Here is a 22950-nt window from a genome sequence, read left to right as displayed (position 1 = left end):
TGTGACTGTGGAGATCTCGTCTAAGGGAATAATACCAGTGGGAATATTTTGGAGTGAAAGGGTAAGCATGCTGGATAGTTCATATTACCCTTATTTTCTTCATCATGCCAGGCAGACTTTGCAGGCATGGTATTGAGAGAGTTTGCCTGCAGAAAACCAGCATGAATCCTTTAAATATTTATCCTACGTATGGTTTTCCAGCAGATACATGCAGATTTTCTTCTTGCTTTATTTTAGAAGATGGCTGAACTATTGTTAAATACAGGTAATGAGAGGTCAATAGCATCCAGACCCACACCGGTCCTTTCTTGAGCTGTTCTAAAGCAAAGGAAGGGAAGAGAGTGAGCATGTGGTTATGCTTTGATTACAAAAGCCAGACAATACATTCAGCGTGAAATTCTGGGTATATGAAACCCCTAGGTACTAGGGGTGTACAATTAATGAAATCTCTGCAAAACAAGATTTATGATGATTGGGAGATGTGCCTTTACCTAAATGAAAAGTGGGACTGTGCCCATACATGTGAAGGCTAAAGAATTTAATTGTACTCTGCTGTCTGTATTTACTTGGACTATTTTTCCTCATAATTCATATGTGAGAAGGTTGATGCTTACAGAATACTTTCTGTGAGAGAAAGGTATCATTATCTTCCTTTTAACATGTGAAGAAACTGACACCCAGAAAACTGGGGTACCTAAGGTGAGGTTGTTGTGTTCTTGATGCATACCTCCACAGATCCATCAGCAAAAAAATCACTAATGATCCAACTTTTAATTTCACAGATGAAGGAGCTTGGCGTCATCGTATACAACTGTAGCTGCCTGGTCCTGGATTTGCAAAGGATATTTGCCCTGTATAGCTCATTAAGGTACAAGAATAAAATACCTCCGAGTTGGTCTAAGAGACTCTATGGAGTGTATGATACTCAAAATAAACTGACACTGCAGCTGAATGAGACAAAATCCGAAGCTTTTGTGTCGGTAAGTTACAAAATAAGTTCCATCCTCGGGGGAGGGGGTGTGGGGGGGAAGGGAAGAAATTTACTTAACCCACAAGATCTTTGGAAGATCTGGAAATTTGAAATATCACAATTTATTTTTTTAATTCTGGTTTCTATAAAATGCAGTTTGCTGGGACTTCATCACACTCAAGATGCTGCAGGATTTCATTTGGGCTTTATTCAATTCCCCTTTCTCTGTAACGTTCAACACTTTACCACTCATGTTAAAAAATGATACAGAGACCCTTCAAATTAAATTCTTTTATTTGCACTAATAGGTAGAACACGAATGACTTGGGAGTAAATGAACCATTAATCAGACATAGAAAATGATACAGAATAAGGTTGGTATCAGAGCTTGCATTTTTAACAATGTAATATTTCTAAGGATTCACCCTATTGCAAAGCATTCATACTTCTGTACAAGATCATCTACTTCAGCTTTATTTTTAAATGACATTTTAAAACTTCTAAAATTCAAGCACTGACCATGGAAGTACTGTCTGTGCATGGTTTTTAATGGAAAGAAATGGAGTCCTCCATCTCATCAGTGATCATCAGCAAAACAGGAAAAAAGTACCCAGTGAGATAGAGATGATAGAAGATGTGGAGTGTCATTCATTCTGGGTGTAATTACATGAGTGTAAACCACCCCTTCAAAATCAGGAATATAAATAAAATTGCTGAGAGTAATTTTCCATTCTCTATAAAACAAGGGCAAAACCCCCATTGCTTTATAGTCACTCTTATGTCTAAAACAATACGACACACGTAACCCATTATAAAGTTGTACAGCCACTGGAATCAGACGGTGCAGGTGAGTGGTTATACAGGGCAGGGTTCCCTTTCACCTGATGGGTGCCAGGCAATGTTCTGCTGTCCAAGATTTTTCATACTCCTACAATCAGTGGACAGACAGAACTATTTTGGAGTGAAAATGTGGAAGTGCCTAAGACAGCCAGAATTAATAGTGGTTTTAAAAAATGGATACTTCCATTGATTCTGGAGAATCTTAAGGACTCACTTAAATAAAAGACAGACTTTTGCTAATGCACTGTGAAATGAAATCCTACTCCTTTCTAAGAAATCTGTAAGAAATGGAGAAATCCTGCTGAAAGTCGATCCTGGACAGGAAAACAAAATGGAAAGCTGATTAAGGCCCAGTTAAGGAATCTGGGATCCTAGACAAAGGCAGATGGAAAGAGACTCTACATTTTATTTTTCAGTTGGCAGGGTGTTCCCTTTCTCTCTGTGATTTTTCCTTTCCTGTGGGCAAGGAAGCCTTTTCCCTTGGTATTTCACTTCAGAAAACAAAAGGAAGGACTCAGTGGTACTCAGAAGTTCAGATCACTGAGGTCCAACTCGAAGAGCTACCTGAATTTGTATCCATAGCCACTTGGGCTGGTTCTTCCTTCCTTAAAACAGGCTCTTCAATAAATTTCTCACCCACTAGAAAAGTGTCAGTTTGCCAGCATGACCCTCTGAAGTCCTGGAGTTGCTTGGGACTGACTTGGTGGACTGTGTGTTAATGTTGCTGTATGTTCCTGAGTTAGTGATCAGAAAGAAGTTCCCAGGAGCCAGGCAGTTCCCTTGCTCCTGTGGCAGTCCTGTCTGGGGCAGAGACAGGCTGCTGCCTCCCTGTGGATTCAGGATAGCACACCCCTGAGCAGTGGCTGTTCCCAGACAGAATAAAGGCCTGGTCCTGGTAGGTGAAGAGGAGGAGCAAGTGGGTACTTGATCAGAACAGCAAGTGCTGCACAACATGGAGACAAGTCTTAAAACAGTTCATGGATCTGGGGCAGGGATCAGCTGTGCCACAGAGTAAGAAATGGAATGCCAAAGCACAGTGCTACAGTGAGAGTTTTTACTGAGATTTTTTCTTCTAATTATCTTCAAGATGTCTTTCATTTTCTGATATTTATACCAAATGCATCCGAAAAAGACAAGTGCATAAGAATTTCTTTCTTCAGCTGTTCTAGAACCTAAAAGTTCAAGAAAATAATACAAGTGCTAAGAATAACATCTTGGTGCAATTACCTCCAAAAAGTTTCAGATAATTGAAATAAATTATATTTAATTATTTAACTATATTTAAATCACTTTACACTTTTTTCTTGAGTTGAAATTCTTTTCTTGAAAACATATTTCAATGTTTGTGCTATATAAAACAAGCATAATACACAATCATTAGATTTTTTTGTTATACTTGGGAATCATGGCTTAGTGTTGCTTAGCAACAAACGCATCTTCCAGACTGGCTGATAAAGTGTAAGAGGTTTTGATTTTTTAGTGTTCAGGAATGGATCTGGTGTTGGAGTCTTGAAATCTTACTATGGTTAATTTTCTAGTATTTTCTGTACTTAGTTGTAGTAAATCCTTAAGAACACCAGTCAGTGATAAGAAACCACAGTGACAGTCTGAAATCAAGGAAATTAAAGAAGAATAATTAAACCCCTGGGATCTGTCCCGAAAGGAAAGATACCCATCTGGATGTCATCTGCAATCCAAGCAAGTAATGGAGATGATACAGTGGCAGGAAAACACCTGTTGCAGCTGAGTTAAAGTGCCTTCCATAACCTCTGTCCCAGGAATGAAGTTGCTGCCTGCAAGCAACTTGAAAATGGGGTTCACTTTTCTCCCCCTGCTTGTGCAGCCAAGTAGAAAGTCCTGGGCACATCTGCCACAGACGAGCAATTTCCACTTGCCTTTGACAGCCTCAGATAGAAGGCGGAAAAGCTGTAGTCTGGCCTTGCCAGTTACCAGCTCTGTACTGGTAATTTGTACCTGAAGCTTTATTTTAAAGATAAGTTTCTTGCAAAACTGCAGCGTCTCACTGCAACTGACATAAAACATTTAATTCATGCTCACAAGTGAAGGATCAGGCTCATGTGGCAAGAACATATGAATACTCCATCTAACAGAAACCAGTCCTGGAGTTCTTTGGAACAAAAATCCTCTGAAATGTAACTTCAATTACAGCTTCTTTGATGACAGCGGATGTTTTGAAGTCTGTGTCTTCTGCATTTTACCCACAGTTACATCTAAATGGTGAAGCTTTTGAGGGCCAAATAAGCAAGTAGCACACCTTTGTAGCTTTGAGTATTCTAGCAGGATGGCTGAGGATATTAGGTAATAATCTCTGCTAAAAATAATGGATGCTACCTAGCATCTCAAGAAGACTGAGGGAGAGAGAAAATAAACCAATTATTTTTAATGCTGTATTTGCACTTTTCCTTTCACAGAACTCACCTAAACTCTTCTGCCCCAAGGACAGAGTCCTGGATATTGAAGCTATCTACAGTGTTATTGATGATGCCAAACAGTTTGTGTACATTGCTGTCATGGACTACTTGCCCATTGTTATCGACACCAATGCTAAACGGTGAGTGTCCAAGTCCAGAGCCAGCTGGTTACCATAATGCCAGTAGGGTCTGCTGGAGAAAATGAACCCACAGCAGATTAGTTACTACTGTGCACCAGTTTCTTGGGGCCCAATTCTGCTCTTACTGAAATCAGTGAGAGTCCTGCCATTGATTTAAATGGGAGCAGAATTGGGACCTAAGAGGACATTTCCAGTTCTGAGTCCTAAGCTTTGGATTTTCTTGTTAAAGGATATCAGAAGTTGTCTAGTCTGCAAATGCCTGGGACCCAGGAATATAACAGTCTACTTACACGTGAATCTTATTTCTAACACTATTCTGAGACCACAACTACTGGCATATTATGAGTATTGTGCAGATAGTCAGCATGACTCTGTGTGTGTGTGTGTGTTAAGAGAGAAATAATGTGTTGTGACTTGTACACAGTGTGGGAAATCTCATTATCTTACTGGCATACACATATAAATGAAAATTCCCAATTCAGAATTGATTACATTTGAATGATATCACAATTTGGTTAACTGAGAGGTGCTGAAACCAAACAAAACAACATAATTTTCAAACAGCCAGTTTTTATGGTCCATTGAAAAGCGCTCATGGGCCCAGCACTGGGGCCAGAGTGTATCAAAACCATCCAGCTCAGGAGGCAAGTATCCACTGGTCCCTCCTACTCTTGATAATGCTCACAATAAATTTAGAATCTAGGAAAGCCTGCTATTTCATCTATGCATTTAATTTGATCACAGTTAAGCCAAACCAAGCATGTGGTTTTGTACGCTCTTCTATTTAGAGCTGTTCTGTTCAATTTTTTTTTAAAAATAATTACAATATGACTGATACCAAGCATAAACTGTTATAAGTCTATGAGAGAGTTTTTCCAGTAAACTCATTATGTACAGTGTTCGTCACAGGGAAAGAATCATGGGCAATACTGTAAGAACCTCAGCTTCATATGTGTCCCTCCTATTCTCCTTTATGTTGGAGAACATCTTAGTATGTAGAAGCACTACAGTGTTGCAGTTTATGTTATCTCCTATACTCCTTACTTTATTCTCATGGTGGAAGAATTCAGAAATCTACTTGATTAGGGAGATCCAGGGAAGCCACCCTGTGAATTCTTCAACGTTTTTCCTTCATCATGGCTTTGTGTTTGAGGCACTGCCCCAGCTTCTTTTCCCTGCCAGCTCCCAGTTCGTGCTTGTAAATTATTTTCTCGCATGATAGAGCTCAGATTTCATTAGCCCAGATGTTTTGATGCTGCTGGAATGTAGGAAACATACATTTTTCTTTGTTTAATTCTCCCTGCCCTGACCTGCAGGGAGACCAAAATGACCAAATGTCAGGAATACAAAGCTAATTGCCAGTTGTGAGAATAGCATCATGAAAGCCACCATCCCATTCCTGGCAGAATTTCTGCAATTCTTATCAGGAAAAAACATAGCATGCTCCTTAAGCGACCCATCTCATCTGCTGCTCCTGAAAGATGCAGGCACCCTGCACAGCAGCTCTGTTTGCCAAGGAGGAAATTACAGAAGGCATTCCAGTCCCCAGCCTGCACGGTCCCAATGCATAGGGATTAAACAAGGGATGTCAGTCAGGGGGAGATCCGGTGTTCCGGTTCCCTGACCTGTGCCACCTGGGAAAATCCTGCGTCTGGGCTGGCCAGCAGCGCCCTCTGGCTGCGGCTCTCAGGCACGGGAGCGGCTCTCCCAAATTTTTTAAAGTTTTAAATGTTCTCTGCAAGTATTTTCTTCTTTCTCCATAGGTACTGGCCATATTTAGATGGGAAGATAAGAGAAGCATTAGTTTTACGAAATATTAAAGTACGACTTCTCATAAGTTTCTCAAGAGACACAGATCCCCTTACTTTTAACTTTGTTTCATCTCTGAAAGCTATTTGCACGGAAGTTCCAAGCTGTAGTTTGAAAGTTGTAAGTATAATCCATATTGCTTTAAAATATAAGATATTGCACCCCCCTAAAAAAAAGGAATGAAGAAAACATAACAACTGAAATTTTTTTTTTCTGTTATTATCAAAGTCTTTAATTAAAAACTGGGTAATGTAAAATATTGAACATAATTTACTCCTAGTTGTAACAGAATTCAAAATTAAGACAGAAAGTATTGGTGCCAAAAGGCAATTGATGTGGTGGATAGCCTGTGCAAAACATCACATGTGATCTTTCACAGCAAAGTCAACAGAGTGAACTGTAGCAACTGGTTGTATTTATACTGTGAGATGACTGAATCTGACAGCACAAAAATATGATTTTTGTCTGCATTCACGTAATCTTACTGTTGAGCTGTGTAAGCATCTACCTTTGCTTCAGTCAACTGCAAAGTACAAGAAAAATTACTAAAGATTTTACATTAAATTCAGACTACAAACTCAAAATTGTGAAGACCAGAAACACCACCCCTGGTGTAACATTAGACATGCAGTACAGGGAAGTGAGAAATACCATACAAATGTATTAAAGCACAGAATGTATGTTAAATGCTACCTCCAGTGCAGTACAGTTAACTTTTATGAAATTGAGGCACGCTGGAAATCAGCCACCTTGGATCTTGGGATTCTAAATAATCTGCTGAATTATTTTGATTTCCTAAATTGATAGTTCTGTAAATTTTTCTGGCTTTTTGAAAATTGTCTACAATTCTAAAAAGGAAGTACTATTTCTTATACACAAAATAAGTGATGTTATGCATATCTAGAAATAGGTTTTTTTTTCATAATGTATGTTGTTATTCTAAGTTTCCTCAGTAAAAAAGCAGCATAAAGTGCGGTTTTAAGTCAAAAAACCCCATATATAGTTGACTCTGTTTAAGCCACTTCAATTTTAAGTAGCTTCTATCTTGTTCCATATTTATCATGAAAATTCTATTTACGTACTCAAAATTTTTTTTGTGTGTGGTACCTAATAGTTATATCCATTGCCATCTATCTACAGCAGGTAAAATATTTTGTACAGGGTTTATCTTGTCAAGAACTAAATGATGAACGGAAAAAAATATACTTCTAGACATCTATTCTAGGTAAATAGTCCAGCTAGAGTCTCTGCTGTTAGAAAATACAAAAACAACTTCCAGTCAAAAAGTCAGCTGTAGAGAGCTGTAAAGGTACAGCACTGAGTCAGCTACCTCTGTGCTGTGCATCAAGTTTCCCAGTCTGGGTGAGCCACTGCCTTAAATAAACCTTTGTATGAGTAATAGTCCAGGGGTCAGAGTTTGCTGGTATCAATTTGATTTTGGCTGAAAACTGTGCTATAGGCTCCATCTCAATACTCTTTTAATTCAGAAAGTATGTCAGATGAACAACTGCTTTTTAAAGCTGCATTTCTTTTGTATTCCCCTGTTATTGCCAGGATCAAAGTAAAACAAAACTATGTGTTTGTATGGAGGAGAAAGAATAGGTTAACAAGTATAAACTAAATTACCTTTTGAACTATTGAAAACAGTCCTTTTCTCTCTTGGTTATGCTTTGGCTATGAGAAAACATAAACTAACCTCAGTACAAAAAATACTGTCTTGCAGACATGTACTGTGTGTGCTTATATACAAAACCACTGAAATTTTAAGAGAAACATGTTACAAGTTCTGATTGAAATTACACTTCAAATTGCTAGGCTGCTGCAATACCTCTGTACGGTTCTGACCAAAATGCCACACACACCTGCACCACATGACTTCCTATCCCCCTGTTCTGTTCTTTTGGGGATAATATATCCTACAAAGCATACTCAGTAACTTCTTATTTTTAATTTAGCTTTTGATCCTTGTGATATGCCTTTTCTTGATTGTTTTCCTTTTTTTTCTTATCCTTATGGAAAGACCAGTTTGGCTTGAAAGTTTCCAGTGAGTGCCAATGGCTTGCTGCAGCTGCAGGGTACACTGGTTTGCCAATGGTCATCCTGGAGAAGGAGATGCAGATGTAATTACTGTGTTAGATGAAAATCTCCTCTTTTCTCCTGGTCTCTGACCAGGCTAATGCAAGTTTTGGTTTTGCCTAACTGCAATTATAGAGTTAGGGCACTGCAACCCTGTTACACCTGGCATTTTCAGCATCTCAGAGTCCCCTTCACATAAGCATTAATTATTACTGGATTCAACTGAAACTGTTTTGAGAATGAAAACTTGATACAAGTACTCTGAAGAAAATGATCACTGGAAGAACTTTCACCTAGAAAGCTTTGTTTGAGGACTAACTAAGTGCTATAAGTGCACAGCCAAAGGGCAAGGAGTAACCTGCACATCAAACTGCTGCTGAAGCAGGGAGCTCTGTCCTATGCACATGTGGTCATGACATTAAAGCTTCAATCAGGAAGAGCAGACTCAAGGTGAAGAGCTCACCATCGTGCTTCTTGGAACCTTAATTCCCATATTCTCTAAGTTTTGTGTACTTGACCCTGTAAATGCATCCTGTGTGCACAGATGTCTGATCTGACTCTAAAAGGAGCAGCAGGAAGCATTCACCTCTGTTGGGTGCAGTGTTGAACAGAGAAAGGTGTGTGTTTTCAAAGGGCCAACAGAAGTCATGAACTAGAACAAAATTGTGTGTAGACAACTGGTAAACACAAAGGAGTGGCATGGAACAGCCATTTATATACAGCCAAGTTATTCTTGAGCCTCCACATGAATCTATTTCTGAGTTGTGCAGGTGTATTCTTGCTCATTTTTGTCTGGTACTGATCAGAAAAGGAGTGCATATCGCTCTAAAGTTATAAATAAATAAATAAATATTGCTCATACTTCACTCTCCAGGGTAAAACATTTTCCTTTTGTTGCCTGGATGATTTGATCTCTTCATACTAAATTTAATCCTGAGAAGCTTCTAAGTTTCTGAAATGTCAAATTTCCTGTTGGAAACTATGTAATGTGTGAATGCAGAGGTATTAATTCAGCTGTTGCTGTGTCTGCCAATCCTGAAGCAGACTTCAAACCCCAATGTCCCTTGAAAAATGAGGAAATGAGTTAAAGTTCCTGGCTGCTACCACAGAGAGCAGAAAGATGTTTTGGTTTGGTTTTTTTTACATTTTATAGTCTTTACTACCTGACAGTGTATTGCTTTTAGCATGCGCTAGCCATATACTTTATATAGTTCAGAATGCCAAGGCAGGAGTATCACAAGCTATGAGAATTTAATTAGAAATAGAATGTGCAAAATTTTATTAAAGTTAATGCTTGGCAATAAAAACTCAAGCTGTTCTGTAGCACTAACTCATTTTCAATAAAGATTGGTGAACAGACTGTATTTTTTCTGCCTTATAGAGCAATTCTCATTAACCTGTGCTTCCTTCTATTTTATGGCAGAAATTCTTTGACCTTGAGGAAGAGAGTGCCTGCTTTCTTAAAGAACAGAAGAACACTTCACTTCCCAAACTGAATCGTAACAAATACATGGTGACCGACGGAGCTGCATATATTGGTAAGTAACCACATCTCAAGAAATTCTAGTTCGTATCCAAAAGCCTGAAATAACAACCTTTTGTAGATGAGCAATTTACAGATGATACTTTCTTTTAAGTGAAGATAATAGTTCATCTCCTTGGGAACCTGGATGATGCTTGAACTTAGAGACTCTTCTCATTTAAAACCTTTTTGTCCCCTCTGAATCAGTTTCTCAAGACCAATATTCTACTTTCAGTATCTTAAAACAGACTAAAAACACAAATATGACACAATTTATGAAGCAGGTATAATTATTATCATCATGTTCTCTTGTTCTGCAATCCAATAAAGACGGAGTGTTCTCCTTTCCCCATGTTATTACTAAAGCTATGGTCAATCCTGGCAAATACTGTACAGATGCTGTTCATCCTCATCATCCAAAGCCTTATTCCATTTACTGTAATGACACTTCAGACACCCTCCTAACATTAGGTATGTATCTAACCGGTATTTTTGATTAAAGGTGTATTTCAGTAAAATTGATGTGTTGCACCTCACAAAAGTTCATTACCAATCAAATGCCCACTGAATGCAGGCTGAAAATTATCTCTTGAAAAATCTGAGTTGTGCATAAGCTTACAGGATCAGAAAACCACTACTGAGTTCAAAAGCAACTCCTGACATTTTAAAAAGCCATCTGATGTTCTGCAGCTGGGTGCTTTAGGGATCTTACTGATGCACTGCTGAGGGCTTACCACCCGTGATAGCAGAGGCAGTGAGGGAGGGCAAAGGCTGCAATCCAAAACAAAGCCCACACACATCAACAGTGGGACATCCCAAGTTGTAGAGACACAACTGAAATCTTCTCTGAAAAGCCCACCTTGATGGGCTCAAAACACACCCCTCATAATCTATCCAATTCTTATTTTTTACATCCAATACTGCAGCTCATACCTCCCTCGTTTCCAGAAGGTTTTATGATACCCACCTGCCCCTCTCCCAGATTATTTTTTCTACTCAATTTTAAATTCTTTCACATAGCTGGATCAAATCTCAGTCCCTTGGAACTCATCTACACAGCTAGATTCTTAGCCAAATTGGGCTTTTTCTTTCCCATTGTCCTTGCATCCTTAGCTATGTATAAATAAAAGAAAGAAATTATCAAAGATCTGTTATAGTAATAAAAATGGATGCTAAGGACCAGATACATCTTTTACTTGAAAGCACAGGAAAAATAGTCCCTTGTGATGAGGTTTCAATTTACCACCCTTGACAACTTCAGAATTCTTAATACTTCCTGCTGAAGTTTATAAAAAATACTACATGTATTTTAAGTGTAGAATTTAAAATATTTACAGTTTTAGTGAAATTTTAAAAAAGTAACCAAAGCACTTGATTTACCTGATTTCCATTAGTTCAATTATCCTTTTCACCTTCCAATCCCCAGGATTCAAAGTGCTTATTTGTTACCTTAGATTTCAACAAAGAGTGTAATAACTGGCATAAACCAGTAAAATCTATTTTTCTTTCCAAAAATAGTGTCTGTCAACAGGTAAGTTGTAAAAGATCTACTGCTTTGGAACTTTGAATTGTTCATACAGGGAAAAAAAAAAGTCATTCTTAGCACTGAAAAGGCCAGTGAAGAAAGTAAATGGAGTAATAACGTAATAGATGTAAAAGGAAGAGCAAGTTAGTTTTGAGTAAATAGAAGAACCTGTTTTCACTTCTGAAGGCTTAGCACTGTTAAAACTTCCAGAAACAATCTTCACTATGAATGGTAAGTATTAGAGGTTTGTTTTTTTTTCTGCTGCTATTAGGAAAAAAAAATATTTCCATCTTGGCACTGGGGAAAGTGGTAGTGTTTCATTCTGGATTGCCTTTAGGGAGATGAGTTTTCTGTTTGTTTTTGTTTTTTTTAATGTTAGAAACTCACTGTTTATTCCTGCCTTTGCTTGCAGGTAATTTTGATTGGGTAGGAAATGCTTTTACGCAGAATGCTGGAGCTGGCCTTGTTATCAACCAAGCAGACGCGGGGAACAGCACAAGCATCATTAAGCAACTCAAGGCTGTTTTTGAAAGGGACTGGTATTCACATTATGCCAAAAGTTTACAACCAACAAAAATCCCAAACTGCTTTAACCACAAACTCAATAAAGGAACTTCAAATAAGACTGCCATGAGCAATGTGAATTAGAAAGACTATTTTACCATTTAGTATGGCAATGAAGAATCATGTTGGGGTGTAGCCTTCTTTCATATTTACAGACAAAAGACTTAAAGAAAAAAAGAAAAAAAAAGTTTGGTTTGGGGGGGATGTTTTTAGGAAAAAGCACACTTATATTAAATCTGTCTAACCTATATTCTCTATATGAATTATTTAAGACTTTCAAACTTATTACTTCTAACACTGAATGTCATTTCCACTTCCATGTGAATTTTAATGTTCCACATTTGAATTTATCAGCATGTGTCAATGTTTCTGTTTTAGGACTTTCCCCAATTGCCAACCTGGTTAGAACAAACCTTGAGGCAAAATGAAGATTCAAGCTATGAAATGGCATTCTAAGATCAGTTATTATTGACATACAAATAGATGGTAGGTTTACTGTACTAGAAAATGTAAAGGAATGAGCAAAATTTCACCCATATAAATAATTCCCTTTAAATAACTGCCCTGTCATAAAAATAATTCCTGGTTTTGAGCATTTACTTTGAGTATCACTATTCCATGTCTTCTAACTAGCCTTAAAATACATTGGAGTTACAGGACTGGTAATTCATTCATCTCCTAACAGCATGAGAATTTTTTGAGGGGTTGGCCTCATCAAGTTCGTTGTATTCCCTAAAGATTCTCTCAGATTTTTTATCAAAGCACTGTGGATTCCTTTCAACAGAATAGTTATTTCCAATTACATGCATTTCATCTAACAGTGAAAATCTCTGGGTTAATAGCTAAAATCTAGGACTGATTTTTTTTTATGTTTTTGTAATCCCAAGAAAATTTCTTCCCCAAGTTAAATATTTATCACATGTGAGTCAGCAGATATGTGATGACTCATTATTAAACCAATGCACATCTCAAAATCAAATACTGCTTTTTAGAAAGGCCAAGGGTTATGCAAAATCTTGCAATAATTGCTGTTAAGTGATCATACAGTAATTTTGTTGATTTTTACACCTGAAGAATTTGTTTTCCTAATTTTTATTCTAAAAAAAAAAATAAAAATTGTTAAGTGACATTTTTTTGTTAAAATGTCATCCATATAGGTAAATACACCTGCATGGACAGAAAAGTGATGCCTTCATTTCAACCACAGTTTTAGTTGGTGTCAGAAGTGTGCCTCTACAATCACAACTAAGTTGCACCAAGAAGCAAGTGTTCCATAAAAGTGTGAATTTGCCCTTTGAAGAAATAGACATAAATGTTTGGCAACAGATTTTTCTCCAGTCAGAGATGTAATAACATAGTTTCATAATAAAAATAAGTTTCATAATAAAAATGTTTCACTATTTTGCCTCTGCTTCCATTGAAGAAACACAGCCATGAAAGAGAACTGCATTCTGCGTTTTGTTAAATATTCACAGAACCTTTTCCACAGTGATGGCTTTTCATCTCCTGAAGGTGCACTTCAAAAGCAGAGGGCAAAAAGAGAAAGAAACCCAACCACATTCCAATGTATTAGTTTAATCTTAAAAAGAAATTATAAACCCACCTTGACTTTCAAAACATATCTTATAAGGTAAATAAATTCAAAATTATTTTACAGTGAGCACAGCTTAGGAAATTTTAATAAATTAACAGCTAGGTACCCCACAAGACTAATTATGACCCCCCCAAAGGCACACTTTTGACGAAGAATCTTTGTTTATTTTGCAATTGCAAAGATTTACATCATCTTACTGAAAATAATGATAAATCAAAAAACTTTTAAGATTGCCAACTTTTACAGAAACTGTTTTGCACAGCTCCAATAGTCAATAACATTTTCTGATATTCAGATAAACACATGCTATGTATTAGTCTCACACAAAAGCATATAATCTGACATACTGAAAAGAAACACGTATTTAAAAAGAAAAAGGTTTCCTGAGTTGTTATGAGGAAAGATCTTTGTGAGGAGAAATTTCTGGATTTTCTTCCTTCTGTATTTAATTTAGAGTATGTATAGTATATATGGGAGAAAGATTATCAGTACTTACTTGCTGTGGAGATTTTGGTTTTTCTAAGAATAAGTATTAGTCCAGATTAATTTCTGGTGAAAATTTTAGCTGAGTTATACCACAAATAACTTCAGTGTTTTGAGCCAAAAACCCACAAAATGAACAAACAAAAAGCCACAACATTTTTAAAAGCTGCTTGAGATAGTTGTACAGTTTCTGAGGTCCCCAAGGATCACCCCATGGGTAATCTTAAAGTTTGAGATAATACCATGTCCTTATATAAAATACAAAATAATTCATGCAAACACAAAAAAATCCCCAAAACCCTGTCTGGAGTTGTTAACTGTAGCACCTAATGGCAATAATATACAGTAATCAATCAATGTAGGGGTTTTTTTCCCTGCTTCCATTATGGATACTGCAAACATGTTAAGTTTTTTAAATGACATCTTGTATAAATAATGGAGGATATCTGAGTAGGACACAAATTTATCAGACCATAAAGCTAAGCTGTTTACAAAGCAGGATTTATTGATGAAATGGGACTGACAGTTGACTGATTTAGTATAACAGATGAATGGTAAAACAGTTTTACTGGACAGATCCTAGGAAAATGCAGATCATGAATAGTAACAAGATATGTTAGTTTGCAAATATTTCCTTATTGGCTAGATAAACAGATTCTTGGTTTTTAATGACCCCCCCCTCAAAGAACAGATACATAGAAGTATTTTTAAAAGTGGCAGTATATTTTGGTTTTATGAATGGAAGAATTTGGGTGGTTTTGAACAACTTGCAATGTGCAATACTGTCCAGCCAACCTATAAATGGAATGGCAGACTCAAATTTCACTTGGTATAAAGTATGGATCAATACTGTAATAACTGTTTAGAATGGCATCAGCTCCAAAGTAGTACATAAGGTCTTGATCTATTACATTAGCCAAGAGACAAAGTGCATCCTTGGACTTCAGCAAATAGGAAATTTAAAATACCAGATTATTTTTTGAAACTGTCTAAGGGGATTATTGCCAATTATTTGGCCTGGGCCAGTGCTGTTACTGTTTAACTAGATTTGCTAAAACAGCCTCAGTTTTGGCTTCAGATCCTTCTACCACTGTAATAAATTGGAAGCAAATCCATTACAGTGATTTCACACTAGTTTAGAAGGGATCAGAATCTAAACTAGTTTCCTCCTGCTTCCAATCTCCTGGGTATCACCACTGCACAGGCTATTTCCTAATTTAACAGCGATTTGCATTCAGGGGTTTCTCACAGACCTCACAGGCATAACCCAAAAGATGCACTTTCTCTAAGCCCTTCTTACTGGCGTTGGTAACTCTGTCATATTAAAGGCAATTTCCTAAACTGAACAGTTTTATTCTTAAAGAATATAGATTGTAATTGTTGTTTGCTGCAAACATTTACTAGTGCCTTATTCATACAAGATTTTGTTTAACTGTTCCTCACATGAAATCCTGCTAAAGATCCTGTATCTAATAGTGAGGCATAGAGCAAACTTCCTAAGAAGACATTGTGATGTTTACAGTTTAGTACCTAAAACTAGAGTCACAAAAAGACAAAAACTGACTGAGATGTGTTGGGCCAAACCACAAGCACATCTAAACTGGAGCATTTTTATCCAATCACAGTTCAAGATCTACATTTCACAATTTACTCTTGCCTTCATTATCAAATAATCTACAACACAGTTAAATTATTCTGTCCTGCCAAGGTATAAAATCTGAATTCCCCTAACATCTGGCTGCTATCAAAACCATAATCACAGAAATTCCTGTAAGCAGAGGTTGAAGTCCAAATATCACACACAGTGGCTACTTTCCTGATCTTGCATATTAATTCTCAAGTTGTTTTGGGCCTGCTACTTTTTCTGCCTGAAGCATGAACTAGTATCCACAACTATTCTCACCTCTTCTTTGAAGACCAGAAAGGCATGGATTATGTTCTACAGCACAATAGCTATAGCTGTACCCTAACAGGAACAGATATAGATTTTTCCCAATACAGGGCCAGGTGTTCCTCCCAGTAAATCCAGGCTGTGCTGGTGGTTCAGAAGAGAGCTTGAGAAATAAGTAGAAAAGCCTCCAAATTTTTATTTGCTAGATTACCAGCAACCTAAATTCTACTACTTTGTTGAGATTTGCGCACACAAAAAACTGAACAAATAAATTCTGTTACCTGCCAGTTAAGCCTAATCTAAGGAAAAAAAACCAGAAAATTTATAGGGTTTTTTGTAACTTTAGTGTGTACTTACTGGAAAGAGTGTATGCACTCTCATCAAGATGGTAAAGACATCAGATGGCTATTCCAGTTCTTCAATCTGAAGTTCTAAATATCTCGGTCTCTGATAATTATATACTTGACTCCTGAGAATGGCCTTGTAGAGTGCACTAAGTTATCTTAAAACCTTTCTGGTCTTCGAAATTAACTCTTCATTTTAATACAAATATATTGACTAAATGTTTAGTATGTTTCCAGATGGTAATTTCTGGTGCTGTGTTTTTCTTCCACTCTTTCTCTATCTACAGCTATTATATATTCATGGTTTTTCATCATCATTATTCCAATGCAATCTATGTAAAGAAAACAGAATGAGTCCTTGGTGTGCTTAAAATTCACAATGATGCCTCCCAAGTTGAAGGTACCAGTGAACATGCTCCACTTCTAACACTGCAAAGTATAGCAGCTCAACTGATACTGTAGGAGATTGCTTTTCTTAGCTGTTTTTCACTTTAATTACCGCTGGATGTTATTTATGAATTTCTCAGTATTGAATCAGGTTGCTCTTGGATCATCACTTTGCACAAATGCCTTAGAAGCTTGCCAAACTAGCATGTAAAAGAGACCTCATTCAAAATAGTTTAGACAAGAAAAGAACTCATATGCTTTACGCTCTGAAGGGTGCTGAAGTCAATGGACAAACTCCAGTCCTATAAAATAAAGTGGAGCTCTCTATTGTACCTCCTATTTAGATTAACCTTGCATAGGCTTCCAAAAAAAGTCTGTGAGAATTGTTTGAACAACCTTGCAATCAGGAATTTACAAAGAATCCGAATGAGGAATCCAGCTGTACTGAGTGGTTCAACACAGTAACTTAAACTGGGTTTTCATGAAAACACATTTATATTCCGTATCCATGTGATACAGCTGCATTAACATGCTAATGTCAGGTTTTTCCTACAGTTCAAAAACATGTAGGACAAAAATCAAGCTACTGCAGCCTATTTCTGAAAACACTATTAAAAATAGATTTTTAAGACCATAATTAAATTCTGGCTGCAAATTTTTCTGCTACAGTAATGTAGTCAGCTCTATTTCATTCACAACAAATTCTACGCTGCAATTTTACAGGAAGACTCAATAACTTTTTAATGCTGTAAAATAATCATGTTCATTCTCCCTATAAGAACAGAAAGAAGTTTGATGGGCAATTCAGGCTACAGAACATAAAATATAATAAAATGGCTAGCAACTGCAGCATTCCAGAGGATTATTTTATGCTGCATGGCCACAAACATGAATAATATGAATTACATGTATCACAATAGTGTTGTGTGAACACATGGTGGACACTAAATCTCATACAGTAAAATCCATCCCTCTTGTAACATCATAAAATGTATTAAGGGTAGAGAGGAAGGGGCAAAAAGAGCCAGAGGCAAGCTAACTTGGATCAGCTTGATTAACTTGGATCAGTTAATGGACTGGATGCTGACATAAAAGCTCTGGACTGCATTTTTACTTTCCTCCTTTCTCTGCCAAATGCTGTGTCTCTTATGCATCCTCGTTCATCTTTATGCGAGTGAACTCCCTTTTTTTTTCAGAATGTGGAAGGAATCTGTAACAACTATGAACCTATGCTTAACAGAAAGAAATCAACATGACTAAAAGCCCATTGATTTCTGTTTAGCAGGTACCAAGCAGTAAAGCAGTATTTGAAATGGGACTCCTCCTTGGACATTAGAAGTTTCTAGTGTAATATAAGCAAGAATTGACAGCATATATTTTTTGACACAAATTTTGCATCACACACAGCATTTGCATGTGATTTGCTTGTTTTCTCAATGTACAAATACAGCCATCAGACAGATACCATTCTGAACTACTGGTAAACTGGTAAAAATTAAGCACAAATATTAGGCAATCCAACCTGACACACCCAAATGAGGAAGAGGAATCCTTCCAGAAGAGCTAACTGTATAAAGTTTATAAGTCACTTAGAAGCTAGAATTATTTTCAAATGTAACTTTGAGGGACTTAATGAGGGTTTTAATGGGGAATGAATCTTTCTGATAAAGATTAAAGGCATGCACTGTTATAAGTAGTGTCTAAGCAAAACAGCATATAAAATGTAAAATGAGAAGTTTGTAGACCAGCATTTTATTGACTGACCTGCTAACAAATATTTTCTACTGGATTCATTCAATGTTCAATTGCTTCACAATAATCTCTTAAATTACTCTGCAAATATTACTTATTTGTATTTCTTCAAGTGACACTGTAACTCTATTCAGTGTTTTACTTGAAACTTGGCAAAAAAGCAAGATGCTTCTGGAAATGATAGCTGTTTCTTTCTAAAGGTCAGAGGGCTTCCTCTCATCTAACTTGTCCTCTTATTGTCTTCTACTTCTTCAGCAACCCAGTCCAGGCCTTACATTAGTCATTGCCTGAGTAGCAAAGAAAATGAAATATTTTTAGTCACCTGCTTTTTCTGAAAACTGCTGGCTGTTCAACATGTTCTTGCCCTCTGAGAGATCCCTCATCTAATGAGATACTGAAAGTATAATAAAGAAGGCCAAGCACATAATTCCAGGTGCCTCATGTAATTCTTCACCTGGAAAGACACACATGCAAAATCTGGAAAAAGAGATTAAGGGTAGGGGTGGGGTGAATACTTGGAAAAGTCTTAAATGAGGTAGAGGTTCTTCTGATTATATAAATATCTCTTCTAGTGAACTTACTTTGTTCTAGAATAAACCATTCTTTACCACTCAGCCAGATTTGCAATGACTGAAATGTGTGGCTAACTTCAGTGTGAAAAGGTGAGAAGTCAAATGTCTCTCATCTTTATGAATTGAACTGATTTCTTCGCTGTGTAAGAGAGCTGGAAGAAGCAAGTAACATTGCTTCCTCTTCTGAGGGAATAGGCCAGGTTGCTACTAGAACTAGAGCTGATAAGGTTTCTAAAGGAAGCAAAGATCTTATGCATCTGACTTCTATTAATTCTCAAAAGATGGTGCATCTCTGCGGGAACTTGGGGCTCACAGCTTTTGTACCAATTTCTTTGTGGCAAACTGTCAGACTTCTCAGGAGAGCTCCTTCTCCTTCTCACTATGCTCAAGACAGTTGTGGCATCTGCTTTTAACAATCCCCAGATTCTTCAAAGACATTTCCAAACTAGACTGTAAGAATTTTCCCTGTGAAGAGGAAAAACAAAGGGTAGCTCCAGTGAGGAATCCAAAGAACCTAGTACAAATATTAAAATACATAAAAAATCATGATCAAAACTACAAGGCATTCTCATTTTGGCCAACAAATGAGACTTGGGAATATAAATGAGAAGCTAATGCAGCACCTCAGATTAATGAGAGTGGAATTTATAAACCAAAACTCTTACTTTAATGGACAGTCCCCACATCTGAACTGCTGCTTTCAGTATGCAGTGATACATACTGAGAAGAATCAGAGAACTGCATTGATTTCAACATTAAAAGTCTTATGTCCATTTCTCAATGTATACAGCTTAAAAGGAAGGCTAAAAAATGGGATTCTGTGATTATTTCTACAGATCTTGCTGCCAAATAATCATTGAAAACCAGTCACTTCTCACAACAGTTGTGTCTTCAGATGTCACCACAGAGATCTTACTGAACTGTCTGGAGAAAAAAAAATATCTGGAGAAAGGCAGAAAAGCAATATCTGTGGCAGCAAGTAAGACAACCAAAAAAAGCTGCAAGCCCATTCTCTAAGTGCTAGTTGATACAATAAAAGCATTCAAATGCCTCCATCCAGCTCAGATTCCAAATGTCCTTGTATCAGATTCCAAATACAGACTTCAGGCTCCTCACACACATAAACACAGAGACACGTCCTCAAAGGAAAAAGGAGTATCTGTCAGAAGTGCTTGGAACATCTCTAGCACAATTACTTGTTCCACTGCTGTCCTACTTGTAAATAAGGCTGACAGGAAATAGTACAGCTTTCTGGAAAGGGCCACATATCCTTTACTAGAAAATGCAAATATGCACACAAAGAGACTCAGAATAACGAGTTACCAAAGTGGACTCCTGGCTGCAGCACAGAGGGACATCAGTGTCACCATTTCTGATAGGACACACCAAAGCCACCTACCCACCTTATCATTCCTACACTGCATGTGTGCAAAAGCTCACTTTTTAAAAAAACTAAGGGCAGTGTTTCTCTCTGAATAAAACATTCCAGAGAGGGTTATACATTTTTTTTTAATAGAGAGAACAGCAATCACTGCCCCACTTTTCTTCCCTTTCCATACTCCACTTTGCAAATTAGCAAATGTTTCCAACATCTCTGCCTCATCTGCCTTTTTCCCTTTCAAGCTGTTTCCTGAATGCTGTTTCTGTATCCCTTGCTGCTGCCTTGTATACAAGGATGAATCCCTGCAACTTGCATTGTTGGTGCTGTAACATCCTACAAGGTTACTTCCACTAGCTTTACCTGAAGTGCTCAGAAGAAGAAAGTGCATGCACACAATGTTTAAAGACACACAAATTACTATGTAAGAAGACAGGAGAAATCAGGGCAAAAGCAGAATGCAGGCACTACTGGAAAAATACCTGGACAGGGAAAGGGTCTAAATACATACTCCTCAATCAGATTTCACCTTGGCACACCCAAAACCTGTATCAGGGTCTAGAGCTCAATTTTGCAAACCTTGCACAACTAACACAAGCCTTGACTCCAGGTATTCTTTTTGCTGTTGGCCTGAAGTCACACTCTTGGTTAACCTGCCAATCTAGGCAATAACAAGCGAGTCAAAACCACAGACAGCTTCAAGCCACATGACCTCAACTTTATCCTCCGGGTGGCATTTGGCCACAGAGGGGGTCTAATCTGGGTACTTGTCGTCTTGTGATAGTTAAGATGGTCCAAGCTCACCATCAAATATAAAACACCACCATCTTCAAAAGAGCAAATGAAGAAAGAAGATCTATCTGCAAACACATTTTAAATCTCTGAGTATGGTTTTGGCACGGCATTATATTTCCCAACACAATCTAAAAATATCAGGAATCCTGTGTAGAGTTTGCAGAGCAAAAAGGGTATGTACTATATGTTTCCTACTATACCTCTTCTGATGGAATAAATATCAAATAGAAAAATCTGTCTAAACTTATTTTGAAAACTGCATGGCCAGCTTATGCAGTAGCTAGATATGTGGCAAGGTTACAGTATTGCTCTCTAAGGAGAATACAATTAATATGTGTATATATTTTGTTCAATTCAAGCACTGTGTAGTCTCCAAGTTTGGCTATGAGAAGTACGGATCACTTCTCATTATCCTTCCTATTCCAAAACACAGTATTTATCACAGATGTGTACAATACAGCAGCATAGCTTAGGCCTGTTATATAGGTCAGTATCTGCAATGCACATGAGAACATAGTTCGCCACTGCAACGGAGAGTGGCTGCAAAATCTATTTTGGATAATCCAGTTTATATTTGAGGAAATCGATGTGTGGTCATTTCTAGAACTGTGAATATAAGGCAACTGCTGCATGCTTGTATATTTGATAAATTTTATTATACTATATCCTTATATGAATGCCTATGCAGTGTAAATGCTTTAATATAAGATACTGAATGTTTTTTTACACATTATTTTCTAAACAATGCTATATTTTACTGCATGTTTATTCATTTCTCTGTGTTGGTACAAAGTGTAAGCTGCAAGACACATGATTTTAATAACTTGCACAGCAGCTATTCAAATGCATTATAAAAACGTTCATACGTAAAGACTTATTTTGGCAAGAAATGTGCTTCCTTTAGACAATGGGCTTGGTTCAAGCAATACCTGTGTACTTAATGTTTCTTTATAAAAAAAAAACCAACACTATCCCTCAATCTGTAAATGGGGCCATTGACTCTGCTGCAAACCACTGTGTTGGTATGCTTTGGTATCTTTAAAAATGTAAATCTGCATTTACTAGGAAAACAGATGACCTGTCCTGATGCAAGCTGTAATTGAAAAAGCCCAGTCCTGAGCAGCCATTGGGTTTGGTGCTGCAGGATGACAAAAATGTAGCAATCTTTTTTATTTCTTTAAACAGTTCTTATGACCTTAATACAATGAGTTTATGTTATTTGATTATGAACTGGGCCCACTGTTTACAGTATTACTATTCATAACCAAAGTTCAATGCAATTAACAAAATTGATCAAATTAATTTGTTTGGAAGAAAAATGAAAAGAGACTGATTTTGCTGATGTTTTGGAAAGCCGGCTTGGTACAGGGTGTTGCGTCTCCACCAATGCATTTTAAGTGTAAGGAATTCACTGGCTGAAAGACTGATGGCTAAGACAGCATTGTCAGTGGTAATATACTGCTGGAAACTAAGTTACCAATGATATAACATAAATCAAGGTGGTAATGTATTAATTTAAAGATATGTAGATATTGATTTTAATGCTGCAGCATCATAGAGATCATTTTTCACTGCTTTAATATCCAAGGATTCCTAGTACTACACGAAGGTATTTTATCTGCTCCATTTTTTAGTTTCGGTACTTTCATTCAAAGCAAAGTAACTCCCATTTCTTTTTACTGCACTGAAATAAAGAATCTTGTTTCAGTACATAATGTTTTTCTTATTCTCTCTGGTCTGTTTGTTTCTATGAACATGAAATCTCAGATACTAGCCCCTCCTGTCCAGCTCCAGTACCCTGGCTAACCTAGTCCTCTATACATACACACCCCAAAATCACACCAGGCAACACTGACAGACCACCTGGTGCCTCCAT

The 22950-nt window shown here is 37.2% G+C and overlaps 1 protein-coding gene across 3 annotated transcripts in view; it reads left to right on the top strand.

The window, feature by feature from the left end:
* Nucleotides 1-22554, top strand: part of PLD5 (phospholipase D family member 5) — a 181261-nt gene extending 158707 nt beyond the window's left edge. For 2 of the 3 annotated variants that reach the window (XM_015621561.3, XM_015621559.2), the window contains exons 6-10: nt 783-980; nt 4243-4382; nt 6146-6311; nt 9691-9805; nt 11727-12054. In XM_015621561.3, coding sequence (XP_015477047.1) covers nt 783-980; nt 4243-4382; nt 6146-6311; nt 9691-9805; nt 11727-11962 — 855 coding nt within the window. In that variant the 3' untranslated portion in view covers nt 11963-12054. Of the gene's footprint in view, nt 1-782; nt 981-4242; nt 4383-6145; nt 6312-9690; nt 9806-11726; nt 12365-13035 lie in introns of those variants that run through there. The other variant, XM_033512610.1, reaches the window with a different exon arrangement.
* Nucleotides 22555-22950: the final 396 nt, after the last annotated feature.

Source organism: Parus major, chromosome 3 (assembly GCF_001522545.3).
Source record: "Parus major isolate Abel chromosome 3, Parus_major1.1, whole genome shotgun sequence".
Taxonomy (NCBI): Eukaryota; Metazoa; Chordata; class Aves; order Passeriformes; family Paridae; genus Parus; species Parus major.
Note: the sequence above shows the minus strand (reverse complement) of the source record. Positions and strands in the feature narration are given on the sequence as shown.